The sequence below is a fragment of the Sciurus carolinensis genome, chromosome 5, assembly GCF_902686445.1.
Source record: "Sciurus carolinensis chromosome 5, mSciCar1.2, whole genome shotgun sequence".
NCBI classification, from domain to species: Eukaryota; Metazoa; Chordata; class Mammalia; order Rodentia; family Sciuridae; genus Sciurus; species Sciurus carolinensis.
Genome location: NC_062217.1, coordinates 160,664,245 through 160,678,355, shown reverse-complemented (window position 1 = coordinate 160,678,355; position 14,111 = coordinate 160,664,245). Strand labels below are relative to the sequence as shown.

Sequence of the window (14,111 nt, the reverse complement as noted above, 5' to 3'; positions counted from 1 at the left end):
AATTCTTTTTTTCTTTTTGGTGCCAGAGATTGAACCTGGGGGTGCTTAACCATTGAGCCACAGTCCAAGTTTCTTTTATTTTTTATTTTGAGACAGGGTCTCACTAAGTTGCTTAGGGTCCCGCTAAGTTGCTTAGGGCCTTGCTACATTGCTGAGGCTAGCTTTGAACTTGCAATCCTCCTGCTTCAGCCTCCTGAGTTGCTGGGCTCACAGGCGTGGGACACTGTGCCTGGCAGAAGGTTTGGTTCTTAATCTTGTTTTAACGTTTTCCCACTGCCATAAATAACTTCAAAAGGAAAGCAAACTGAGTCCATTAGGAATTAAGAAACCACATTTTAATCAATAAATATGAACATTTGTTAACCAGTTATTAGGTAGAGAGAATAAAGTAATGTATAAAGAATTCAGAAGATAATACCACCTTGAACACAAAGTGCTAAAATTGTTTGCTAGAAACTTCCTCACTTATAGAATTAGAGATAACAAAAACATTTACTCAGAATAAGGTCTGGAATAATCTAAAAAGTTCCAGGTGTATTTTCAAACTAAAACAGATTATTTTGCACATAAAGCAGAGACAGATTATTTTGCACATATGTAGATTATCTGACGACTCAATGAAAAAATGATTGAATGGATGAACTGTTGAACATCGGGGAACAGGATTACTTATGTTCACATTATGGGCCAGGCTCACACTCGTTTCTCCTCCCCACCTCACCATCCCTTGTTCTGCTGTGTCTTGGGAAATCATCCTTCCTAGGTTTGCCACCAGCTGGCTGCCAGGTGAGGCTGGAACGGTAGGGTGCTGGTGGGAGACACGAGGACCAGAGAGATGAGGCCAGGGTATTTCTAGGTATCTGACTCAGTTCTGGCCTTGTCTCCATTCCTGGGTGGTGGTTTTGTCTTTGACATGACTCCATTTTCCAGAGTCCCTTGTAGCCCCAGCTCCCAGGAGACAGTTCCCATCATGGCTCCAGTTTCTGTGACTGATCCTGGTTTCTGGACTCTGGAAACCACACATCTCCCATTGTCCTCACAGTCCCAGGTGTAGAAACAGCTTTTTGCTATTTGGTTTCTCTTCCATCATCGATGTAGATCAATTTCTTGTATTAAATTCCCTCTATTGAAACACCTAGAATGGCTTCTGTTTTCTGGACCGGATCCAAACTGATACATATTAGAATCATTAATAACTTTCATCTTTTCACTTACCTGGGAATGTTTGCATGAGAATCTGCCCTAAGCCAATAAAAATCCACTCAAACCACACAATACCCACTTTCTGTAATACAGGCCAATGAGAATCCCCTTTGCTTTTTATCTGACAAGAGCTGGAATCCTCTTTGTCAAGTGCAAACATGACCCTGACTCTCCACCAATATCACCATCAATTACAGTGGACACAGCCAAGAGGTCATTTTTGTTGCATGTACTAAGTGCAATAACAAGGTAAGAGAAATACAAACAGAAAATTAATCTTAAGAGAAAATTACAAAGTCATCAAATGAAAAACAAGTCTCTGAAGTAAAAAAAAAAAATCTCTGAAAATTCAGAGAACATTAAGACAGCACCAGAAAGTTTCTTCCCTGTTGAATCAATACATTTTCCTGAAATTAAAATCTCATAACATTTCTGGATATTTCGAGAGCTTCAAAATAATAACAATAATAACCTGACTCATCAATGAATGATCCATAGCTTCTCAGCTAGAAGAAATGGTTACTTGGAGAAGTAGAGTTCTTTGGTGAGCATAGAGACCACGCAGGGGATCTGCTTTTTCTCATTGAAGCGGGGGTCCTCAGACTGGGACTCAAAGTGCCTGGCTACCCTGTCGTTCACTCTGGTGAGGATCTGCATGATCTCCAGGTCTTTGCCGTGCTCATCCAGGATGGAGCAGAGGGCCTGCACAAACCAGGAGCCTTTGCCCGGGTTCCTCCAGGAGTAATATCCTTTGACAGGAGAGAAATGAGAACTGAATCAGTCAACCCTGGTAGCTGCTCCACTCGCCAATAAGCTTGAGCTGTCAGTGTCTGGGGTCTTTGTGCCTGGCTCTGTGGAAATGACTCCCTTCTAATTTGCACACGAGTCACTAATGAGAATTATATTGCTGTGCTGAGGAAAAACCTTAAATGGAGAAAACTTCATGAAAATGCTAAAGAATGCCTTGGGTGTTCTGTCATGGAAATCCAATAACAGATAATATCACCCAAGGCCAGTGCTGGTGGATGTTGCCAGAAAATTTTCTTGCATCTCTTTTGATGGAGATGTTCATGGAACACCTATGAGATACCTAAGTGACAGTGAGACACATCCGCTTCTGGAGATTTCCAGAGGAAAGCTGGAGGCCAAGGTTGTAACCTGCAACTCCTCATCAGACAATTGGGGTGAGTACAACTTTCTAATTCAAGCCTAGGAAAGAGATTGGCAAGGAATCTCAGAGAATTGTGAATGTTGCTTTTTGGGGGTACACAAAACCACAATTGGATCCTGCTAAAGAAACGCAAAGGCAAGGGATGATGAGTATTTAGGGGCTGAGGCAGGAGGGTTGGCACTGTCAGGGCACGGGTGTGTTCCTCAAGGATCACACATGGCCTCTGGGAGGGAAAATTGGCTCTTGGATTGTCCTGGGTCCTGATCAACAGGTCCCCTTGAAAAAGGCAAGAAGACCCCAGCTGAGAGAAGACACACAGGGACCACAGAGGATGTCCAAGAGTTGAGGAAGGGACCACAATGACTAACCAGGAATAGAGGTGCCCATCTGAGGGCCAAGGAGGAGCAGGGACCAGGGAACCCAGTGCTCCAGCACTCAGCAGCTGCAATCATCTACCTGATGAGGGCATAAGAGGCCAGATGACTGAGCACGGGACTCACGTCTTATGCCCAACCTTGCCTCCTTCCTTCCTTCCATCCCAACTTTGACTCTGGGAGAATCTAAAAATAGATCTTTCAAATGGGAAAGCTGTTGAGAAAGCTGAAAGATCAAGGCCCCGTTAGCCATTAAGCCCTGTAGCAGGGCTGAGGAACTGGGAGAAATGTAAAGTTGAGTTTGGAGTTTTAGTTATTATCTCAGACTGGACATTCTCGTTATAGTTTTGCAACTGTCTGTGAATTTAAAAAGTTTCTACAACATTGTCTAATGTCTCAGCATAACAGCACATCTACAGAGCTGCTGCAACTTTCCTCCAGGGATAGGGAAGGGCCCATTCCCTCCACTCCTCCACCCCCCTTTAAACAGACAGTGTGAGACCAATAAGGTTGTCTCTGGTTTCCACGATGAGCTGTGCTTCTTCTTCTCACTGCCAATGGGTCACCCCAAGTTGATGCTACTGAGGTCACCATCAATTTTATGACAACCAGTTATGGAATAAATGTATAATATGTAATAAGTCAATAGTAAACTATCATGTAAAGTGAGTTAGAATTCTTTCCCACAGCACAAGGTAGTGGTAACTACCTGCATGAGGCGTGAGCTCAATGGCCTTAGTAGGGCACATACATTACCTCATTCAATACAGTATCCTGGTGAGGCTGGGCAAAGACCACCATCTCCTTGGGTTTGTGACCTCTGACCTCTGTCCTACAGGGGCTCCAAGGTCACTATTCAAAAGTGCAAATGTCATCCTGTGACTTGCACCAAAACGGTTTCCTTGCACCTCTTTATCAGTATGAAGTTCAGGCTGCTTAGTATAGCACACAGGGCCCATGACAGTAGGGCCCCTTGCCAAGCCCTGTCACATGCTGTGCTGTGCAACAAACTATGCCCTCTATCCCCAAACTCATATGTTGAAATTCCAGCCCCTCATATAACTGCGTTTGGAGGTAGGACCTTTACAGAGGTAATTTGGGTTAAGTGATGTCACAAGAGTGGGTCCCCTGATCCAAGAGAATTAGTGTCCTTATTGGAAGGGATGCCAGAGACCTCATTCACTCCTGCTCTCTCTCTCTCTGCCATGTGAGGATACAGTAAGAAGGCAGCCATTTACAAGCCAGGAAGGGGACCCTCACCAGTAACCAAATTGTTCAGCACCTTGATTGTGGGCTTCCCAGCCTCCAAAACTGTCGTTTAAGCCATCCAGTCTGCGGCATTTTGTTACAGCAGCCTGAGTTAACTGATACATCCTGATCCAATCTTAAGTTTGGCTGAATGCATTGGGCTATTTGACTTGGCATTGTTTGGCAAGCCATCCTCCTCTTTCCCCTGTGGTTTGAATTGTCAGGATTCAGTTACAGCTGTTTCTTTTTAGGAACATCTCTCTCATCTGCCTCCCTAGAAGAATCTGTCTTTCCTTCCTGGGTTCCTCAAGACCTTGCTCAGTGTAACTACAATTACACCACCAGGTTTGTTTACATTGATATGACTGCCCTTACTCTGCCTCCTTCCTAAGATCAGGAAGGCCAAATTATTTTCTATCTTAATGAACCTTAAAACTTGTGAAGTTATCGCTTTCTTAGGATCCCATCTGCAGATCCTGCTTGAGCTGGTTTTTGTCAAACATACCAACCTATTTACTACAACCAAAACCACTGCACCAAGCACTTGACAAAACTGCTATTGCAGCTGAGAGAATTCTAAGTTGGTGTCGGTGCACCCAAAACAAAGGAAGGACTTTCATGGAACAGGCTCAGGCAAACATGGTGCTTGGTAAATAATGAGGAGGCTTGCTCATGACTGGCATTTTCTGGAACTGTGAGGGTAAAGGAATCCTGGCCCAGAAGTTGTGCATGAAATCTCTATCTGACCTTGGGCATATCTCTCAAACTCACCCAAGCTTATTTTACTTTTTTCATTTGTAAAATCAGGACACAATAACACTTTTGCTATTTTATATTTATATTTTGCTATAACTAACTACAAATTTATCATAAGGATGATTTATCACAAAAACCTGCTGTAAATGATAAAGCTCTGAAGAAATGTTTGTTTTATAATTATTCCTAATAATAGTAAGAACAAGTGAGAGAATTCAGCTTTTCTGGAGAGAAACTGAACAGGCAGAATAATGGTCCCCAAAGATGTCCACACCCTTACCCTGGAGCCTGTGACCATGTTACCTTACATAGCAAAAAGGTCTTTGCCAATGTGATTAAAGTTATAGAACTGAGATGGGAGATGATTCTGGGTTACCCAAGTGGGCCCCGCCGAATCACCGGAGCCCTTTCCAGTTGTGGTCAGAAAGAGAGAGATGTGAGAACAGAGGAAGGGTCAGAGAGATGTGAGGTTTCTGTCTTTAAATGAAAGAAAGGTCACAGACATGACAGGAAAGGGCAAAGAAATGGGTTTCCCTGCTGAGTCACCAGAAGGAATGTGACTCTGACAACTCATTTTGGGATTCTAACCCCTAGAACAGCAAGACGATGCATTTGTTATGTAAGCCACTGTGTTTACAGTACAGGTTGAGTATCCCTTACCCAAAATGCTTGGAAGTGTTTTAGATTTCAGACACTTAGATTTTGGGACATTTGCATAGTCTTTATTGGTAGAACATCCTGACAAGAAAATGCAAAATCTGAAATGCTCCAAAATCTAAACTTCTGAGCATGTTGGTGCTGAAAAAGTTTCAGGTTGAAGTCATTTTGGATTAGGGATGTTCAAACTACAATTAATTCACCCAGCAACAGGAAACAAAGACAGGCCTAGAGGCTTTACTGATGCTGAAATTGACTGGTAAGGTGAGCAGACAACGGATCGGATACCTGGGACCGTGGAATAAGCGAAGAGGAAGTCGGCCTCCACTGGGATCTTATATCTGGGATTAGCATCGGTGTCATTGATAGGCCCTGAGTCAGCCTGGATCCCGTCATCGAGCTCTGTCCCTCGACAAGCCTAAATATGAAAGGAGAGATCACTTCCTGAAGTTGGGAACAGAAATGCACAGGCTGTTCACTGCTGTGTCCAGATGCCAGGGACAGTGGATGACATAGATGAGGAGCTCAGTGGACCTCTGATGAATGAGTAAGTGAATGAATGGTGATCTCAGTTACGCAGCAAGGCAAAGCGTTGCAAGTCTCAAAGAATCCTTCCTCCTTTAGGATCCAAGGCAAATACATAAACCAACTACTTACAGCAGAAAAGCCAAACCCGAATTTGCATACCCCAAAGGGATGGAGATTCATAAAGACAGCGCCAACCCAGTCACCCTATATTCTTTTCCCATTTTCAATCGTATTGACTTTGAAAAGTGATTACCTGAATGAAGAAGAGCTTGGGTTTCTCTAAAAGGGTTTTGCATCGATCTCCCCTAAAATGGGCCGTCAGATCCTTTATGGGAGTCACGCCATCTTTACCGTAAATTAGATTTTCTTCTCCATGGCTTAATAAGATGCAGGCGAAGCAGGCTGAGTCAGAGTGGTCCTCCTCAGAAGCTGCAGGCAAGCAACGTGAATACTGAAAACGAAGACTGAAGTCCTGTGGACCTCAGATGCAGCACCCCAGAGGCAGCCTGGCAGCCGTGCAGGCTGCTGGGGAGGGACCAGCGAGGGTTGGAGGATGGTCAGGCTCTAGACTTTGTCTGCAATGCCCCTCTGAAGAGAATGAAGACTAGGGAAGAGAAGTTGGAGAAAATTCTGGAATCCCCACTTGGTCTGAACTCTAGGTGGGGTAACCTCAAGAGGAGCGACCCCCAGGGCCCAGGTGTTCAAGCAGCTGTCAGAGGCAGCATGTTGGGGAGCAGAAGGGCATGGCCCTGCCATTGGCTAGTTCTGTGACAACGGGCAGGTTAGTTAACCATTTGTACCTTCGTTTCCTTGTCTGAAAGTGGAGATGACAGGCCCTGATTAATGAGCTAATATTTGTCAAGTGGGCCCCAGGTAGCCATTAGCTGAAGAAAATAAAACCTTGTGCCAAAAAATAAGACTGTCACGAAGGGATGAATCCTGTAGGATTCTACTTTGACGAGGTACTGAGAGTAGTCAAGTGCAGAGAGAAACAGAATGGCCGCTGCCAGGGGCCAGGGGAAGGGAATGTAGGGAATTAGTGTTTAACAGAGTCGATGCTTCAATTAGGGGAGATGAAAATGATTTGGAGGTGGACGGTGGCGATGTATGCAAACAATGTGGACCTGCTTAAGGTCACTGCACTTCACACCTAAAAATGACTAGAAAGGCAGCTTCTCTCACGATACAAAATCTTCTCTACCATCAGTGATGGGGCAAAGAATAACATCTAACACTGCGTGAGCACCTACTCTGTGCTGACACTTATCCAAGTATGTCGCACGGATGGTCTTAATTGGTCCCTACTGGACCCCGTGCAGAAGGTCTATTTTTCTTTATTTCACAGATGAAACATGGAATCTCGGAGTGGTGCCCTAGCACTGTCCACGGGTAGCCCAACGTTGCTCCGGTGGGTGCTGCCACCCCCTGCTGCTTCATCAGTTCTGGAGAGCAGGTGTGGCCTCCACCATTCTCATCTCTGAGGCACCTGTGCAGGGATCTGCCCAGTGGCTTCCATGTCAGTTTTGATAATAAGAGGGACAAGCTGACAGTGATGAATGTTGGAATTCTCAGCTTATTTTAAGATAAGATGAATCTGGACAGAGTTAGAAAGCCAGAGTTTTATCCTCCCTGGAACCCATAACACACACAGTCAAGAAAAATCACCGCTTTACTATTTTGCTAGAACGTTGATTGACAGGCTCTGGGTTCGGGTAGAATTCACCTTCCCCGAGAACAGAAACTACAACTGGCCCTTGTGCCTATGGAGGCCATTATTTATTATTATTATTATTTTTTTGCAAAGCTAATCCTCCAACCCCAGGAAACAGTGGAGCTGGGGGCATGGTCCACGTTTCAGGAAAGCAAAGAAATGAGAAAGGCATGGTTGCCTGGCCCGGGGAGCCTAGCTGTTGGCACTGCTACCAGACCCACAACCAAACTCCTAATTCCCAGGATGTTCTACCACACGACCTACTAGGGTAGAAGAGTTCAGCTTATAAGATTCAAATTTGAAGAAATTAGAAAAAGATGCCTAACTAAAACTGATGCCTATTAAAAAAAAATAAAGAAGAAGAAGAAGAAGGTGGAGTCTTTTTTTCTAGATGCACTGCTAAGAAAAGCAGAAGTGAATGGTCTACTACCTCCAGGTCCCTGTCCTATGAATCCACACAACTGACCTTCAAACACTTGCCCTAAGTTCCAGAGTAATCTAAGTGACATCCATCAGATGATGGGGGATATAGAAAACACGGCGGAAGACCCGCTAGGGATTGGTTCTGTCCATGATTCCCTCTTCAGTATGTCTCTATCCCCATTTATAAAATGAGCATGGTACTAGACTGTCGGCCAACATCACAGGGTTTGTGTTAAAGATTTAGCGAAAGAAAATCCTGGATGTGCTATAGTTCTGAAGTATATGGGGATTATTGTCCTCCATCTGCCGCTGGGAAAAGCTTACATCTCAACTCCATTCTGGGCAGGAGGCTATAGATTTGTTACCTCCCGAGGAATCGGCCTTTTGAAACTGTAACCATTCTGTATATTCAGAATCTATTTCACTCATGAGAGTTTAAGCTTTTTTTTTCATAGAGACTCAAGTTTTCTGAAAGAGACCTGCCTCTTGCAGGACAGGTAGAGTGGCCAGAGGAAGAAGACTCCCCACGCTGCAAGCCCTCTGTCCCCTAAGTCCAGTCAGACACTGCACCTCTCCACACAGGAGGAAGGCAGAGGAGGATAAGCGCTCACCTCGTTTAAGCAGATCTTGCATCTTGGCACAAGAGCAGTCATTATAGACAGTCACATCAAAACCCAGGCTCCGGAAGCACTTGAAGAGGGCCTCCGCATCTTTGTCTGTTCCATTTCGGACACCCATACCTGTGGGAATCAAGTGGATCCACAGATGAGTCACACTGGGTGCAGAGTATCACGGAGCCAGGTGCCCAGAGCAGAGGATTAGATCAAGATGTATCAGTTAACTCAGGCTGCTGTAACAAAATGCCACAGACTGGATGGCTTAAACAACAGTTTTGGAGGCTGGGAAGCCCACAATCTAGGTGCTAAACAATTTGGTTGCTGCTGAGGGTCCCCTTCCTGGCTTGTAAATGGCTGCCTTCTTACCGTATCCTCACATGGCAGAGAGAGAGAGAGCAGGAGTGAATGAGGTCTCTGGCGTCCCTTCCAATAAGGACACTAATTCTCTTGGATCAGGGGATCCACTCTTGTGACATCATTTAACCCAAACTACCTCTGTAAAGTTCCTGCCTCCAAACGCAGTTATATGAGGGGCTGGAATTTCAACATATGAGTTTGGGGATAAAGGGCAAGTTTAATCCACAGCACAACATGTGACAGGGCTTGGCAAGGGGCCCTACTGTCTGTCCTCAGATCCTCTGAGTATCTGAAACACCTTCCGAAGTCAACAAGTCAATGAAATGAGAAGCAAATGCATGGAAAGAGGACTCATCCTGCCCACAGCAGGTGAGACCCTCAGGGCCCTCAGCCCACTCAAAGCCAAATAGGCCCCTTGATTCTTAGCTTTGGAGGTTCTTGGTCAAAGTCCCTTATCAGCTCATCTACATGGTGGGACCTCGGACTGCAAGTTCCTGGTTCCTCTGTCTCTTTCCCCTGGACATGGGAAGATCACCTTTGCAGGAGGGCTCCCTGCTACAGGACGTAGGCACACCATTTCTCTGATGGATGTCCGACACAAACTAGAGAAAACTGAAGGGAGAGGCAGCGGAAACCCAGCCCCCGACACCCACCTGTCACTTTGTCGAAGTTCTTGTTGTTGATGATGATGCATTTGCCCACCTTCTCAAAATTCATGTTATACTGATACGTGGGCACTCGGTCCCGGGGGGTCCTGACTGATTGTGTGGAACCATTTTTCTTCTTCTTACTGGGGAAACAGAAAGCCAGTTAGGGGCTGTGGAAGAATCATGGCCTCTTGTGTCCAGGAAAGTCAGAGGGTGCAGACCTGGGGTGGAGAGATGGCTCTGTTTAACCGTCATGTTTAAATGGGTTTCCTGGTAAATTCTGCTAGATGTCAGAGAAATGCAAATTAAAATCACAATGTGATCAGGATACACTCACCAGAACGGCTTCCGTGTGAAAGAAACTGAGTGTTCTGGAAATCAGGGTCTGGAATGATCACAAATTGCTAGGGGACCTACTTTGTACCTCCACTGTGCAAAACTGGCAGATTCCACTAAAACGGAGCTGACACACACCGGAAGGCAGAGTGCCTCCCTGGAACACAGACAGTTTTACCAAGAGGTTCCCAGTGATAGCCCCCGAACGGGAAATGATCCTGTCACCCATTTACAGCAGAATGTGAGAACTGCTGAATACACAGGCCGTGAAACAGAACCACGAGAAGGAGCCAACCCTGACGACCTGGAGCAACAAGAAGGAGCCTCACAAACACAACGGCAAAGACCCAAAGGTAACGGGCACCTGCGGGGCTTGGAACTGACACTGGCACCAGAAGTCTGCAGGTGACCACAAGGGATACCAGGACTGTCCCAAGTGCGTGTCGTGTTTTGGTTCTTGGTGTAAGTGCTGGTCACACACATGGGTCAGAGAAAATCCAAGTGTGTGCACTTTTCCACGTGGATGTTATAATTCAATGACACACAGTAAAAGAGGAAAAAAGGAACAGAGCAATTTATAAAAGAAGGGAGGGCCCTTCCAATCTCCAAATGACTGGTGGTCCAGTCTGCCAAAAGCCCGGCACACCAGTATCGTGGTGGGAGCAGAAGCCCTCCCGGGAGGGCAGAGGACCAATGTCCACCAAGTGGGAAGCAGCCTGGCCAGTCCCCAGGCCAACACGAGCCCCACAAGGGGAGGGATGGTCGTCGGTCCTGAAAATCGCTGAATTCCCAGCACACAGAACGAGGGGCGTGAAGGGTGCTCAGCACCTACTCCCTGCGTGAACGAGCCCACTGGCGGCATCTGATGCCTCACGGCACAGAGGGAAACTGAGGTCCACCGGGAGGCTGGGATCTAGCCGTGATGGGCGAAGCGGACCCTCCCCGGCCTCAGACTTGCTCCTGGTGCTGCAAAGCCCGCACCCGTCACCACAGTCAGGATGACTCGCCCGCCCGCCTCCCCTGCTCTCACCCAGAGGCGGAGGAGGCGAAGCAAGGGCCGAGCTTGCACCCGAGGGCACCGCTTTCCAGGCGTCACTGCCCAGCCCGAGGACGAGGCCTTTCTCCCTGCCCTCCGGCCCTGGTCCGGCTTACGGACGGGCTGCGTCTGACTTCCCATTCCTTCTTGCTGTTTTTCCACTTTGGCACGACCTGGTCCCCCACGGGTATGAGGTCCCGTCTCCCGTGATGACACTGTGTTTCTTAAAGAGAAACACCCCGAGTCTGTTCTCCGGCCTCTCAGGGCTCCTCCCTCCCTATGTTCTGCAGCAGCGGTTTTGCTTCACACTGTCCCCAGAAGGCCGCACAGCACCTAGGAGCGCTGGACTTGGGATGGGCAGAGCTGTGTCCACTCGCCTGTGTGACCTGGGGCAGTGAGTCACTGCCCTTCAGAGCACCAACATCCTCTCCTGTAGAGGGAGCCGGTTGCAGGCGGCAGGTGCAGCTTTCTGTGACTCTGACAACGTTAGACGGGAGGTGTGGTGGCAGGAGGTTCTCTCCCGGGAGTCACCCCCTCAGGACATGAGCGGCTGCAAAGTGATCTGCTGCTCTGTGCAGGGACAGGCTCATGGGCAGGAGCGGGATCTACCGCCTCATTTCCACCCCGTTGATGACAACCGACGGTGTCTGGTGTGCATGTGAAACAGTCTATCACACGCACCCAGCTCTGGGCCTCCTAGGTGACCTGGAGGTGGGGGGCTGCAGGGTGAGGCCCACCTCACAGGAAGTAATGATAACAACCAACCTGTCGGTGCCTACACGGGTTAAAACTCCCACTGCATTTTCTCACTGAATCCTGGCAGCACCCCAAAGTCAGAGGTGGGTGTCATGTTAACAACCCCCACTGCAAGGATGAGCGGGGGAGGCTGGGGCAGTTAAGGAACTGGCTCGGGGTGAGTGGGCACAGCAGGCCCAGCTCCGGGCAGTGGAACCTCAGAAAGCCCCTGCTTTGCACTGGGTGTTGGGACCTGCGGATGGGAGAGGCAGGTGATGGGCTTCACTGTGACAGGCCACCTGTCTCTAGTGAGGACAGCCTGTGTTCTGGGCACCAGGACTCAGCCATCCATCCTGGGAACCGACCCGAACGTGCCACCTCCAGGATGGGTCAGTAGTTGGCTCAGGAACCGTGGAGGTGTGTCCACCAGCCAGACTCTACCCGGGGGGTTTGGAGCTTCTCATGGATGAAAACAGACCCAGTTGCCCCTCAAAGGATCAAATGGGACAGGGGTGTGAAAGCATTTTGGAATCTACAAAGTCCAGAATAAACAGGGTGTGAGGGCGCAGCCGTTCCTCACTGGCACCTGCCACCTATGGGCAGGTGCTTGAGCCAACTGCTGCCTGTTCCCACATTTGCACAGACAGGAAAGTTGACATTCAGAGCTGGCATGAGATTCCCAGGAATCAGCCTCCCAGATCGTGCTTTATGAGGGTGTTTCTTCTTTGATCAAACCTTGTCTTTGATATTAAAATTCAGAATAGGACTTACTCATCTTCCAGGTTACTTTGGGGAAGTTGGTGCCTAAGCAGTGGCTTTTCTTAAACCTGGCCCCTGACCCACTTAACCTTTCAACAGAGGCAGCTTCAGGATGGGCTTCATCCAGCATTCTCTGCAACCTTTCAAGGAAAGACCATACTAGGATAAAAGGAGAGAAAACTGAACAGGAAAAGCAGGGCTTGTAATACACCAACTGTATTTCACAGCAAGATTCCTGCACCCTCTGGCTAACTGAAGGCCATTCAAGACCCTAAGGGCAGAAGCAAACGTGGACAGCTGGAGGTCACAGACCACGCACTGTGACCCTTGAAGAGATGAATTTCTACTTCTATATTCTGAGATTCAGATCTCTAGGAAAATATCCAAGGCATAAACAAGTTCTGACTTTTTTAAAGCTGCCTTTAGCTCATCCTCAGTGATGAGCAAACCAAATCCAGCAAACACCTTTTACAAGAAAAACCAGGCTGGGTACAAGTTATATGGGAAATTAAAGAACTCTGCTTCTATCAGAATAGAAATTGGAAATCAATTAATTTCTTAATTAATGTTGGGGAACAAAGATACACACACATAGTTATGATGCGTGTCTAAAATGAAATGTGAAGGGTGATTTTTTAGCCCTGGTAAATACCTCAAAATGGTGGTAAGGACAAATTACCTTACCCATCCTGCCCCCAAACTGAACTCTAATTTTTCAAAATGAACTCGAAGTCTGCTTCCTTTTTCTGAATTTGAATCAGTCACTATTCATGTTTTCTTCTCACCTAAATAGCTTTTCGTTAAACCCAGGTCTTCCTGGACCACAGACGTGCATTAGAGGGCGATTATCAGTTCAGACTTTTGGGATGTGTCTTCCCAACAAGAGCCAGCTTTGGGGGGGCAGCCAGGGTGATCATCACAGCACAGCACATGCCTGGAGAGACCCAGCTGCTGAGAGGGCGACAGGAAGAACCAGGATAACAAAGAGGGAGGCCAAAGTCCACTGCCAACCAAGGAATGAGCCTGAGAGCAGTCCACCTCCCAACAGCTCTGAGATGTGGGGACACCTTCTCTCCTGGGGGTGATCCACCCCAACGCTCCAGTTCTCCCCTCGAGACTGTGGCAGGAGCCACCATATTGGCAGAAAGTGATTGACAACCGAGGCACCCTGACCCCATGGCCACTGCTGAGTGGCCTGGGGGCACCTGATCTCCAGGCTGGGCTGATCAGTCCTCTCACCCGGGAATTTCAAACTGGAATTGAGGAAAAGGTCCAACTTCTCTCAAGTGGCTACAACGAGAATTGCTGGTACGCGTGCTTCACCACGTGGTCTGAGGGGGCCAAGGCGACAGGTTGGCAAAGACCAGGCACGGCAAGGTCTGGTCTCTGACACCGTCCCTGGGACTCGCTCCCCGGCACAGGTTCAGCCCTGTTGTGACAGCTTGGGGAGCCTCAGAGGGCAAGGGGGACCCAGGAAAGCCCTGCTGAGCTCACGTGCTGCTGAGTTCCCTGAGCACCACAATCCTGGCTCACAGGGCTTCTTACTGTTGGCT

General features: G+C 47.7%; 1 protein-coding gene across 2 annotated transcripts in view; it reads right to left on the bottom strand.

The window, feature by feature from the left end:
- Positions 1 to 319: 319 nt before the first annotated feature.
- The window catches only part of Casp7 (caspase 7), a 33,349-nt gene continuing 19,557 nt past the window's right edge, over positions 320 to 14,111 (bottom strand). For both annotated transcript variants that reach the window (XM_047554267.1, XM_047554266.1), the window contains exons 3-7: positions 9,699 to 9,835; positions 8,683 to 8,811; positions 6,191 to 6,366; positions 5,698 to 5,827; positions 320 to 1,952 (exon numbers count right to left, since the gene is read on the bottom strand). In XM_047554267.1, the coding sequence (XP_047410223.1) occupies positions 1,723 to 1,952; positions 5,698 to 5,827; positions 6,191 to 6,366; positions 8,683 to 8,811; positions 9,699 to 9,835 (802 nt within the window). In that variant the 3' untranslated portion in view covers positions 320 to 1,722. The remainder of the gene's footprint in view (positions 1,953 to 5,697; positions 5,828 to 6,190; positions 6,367 to 8,682; positions 8,812 to 9,698; positions 9,836 to 14,111) is intronic.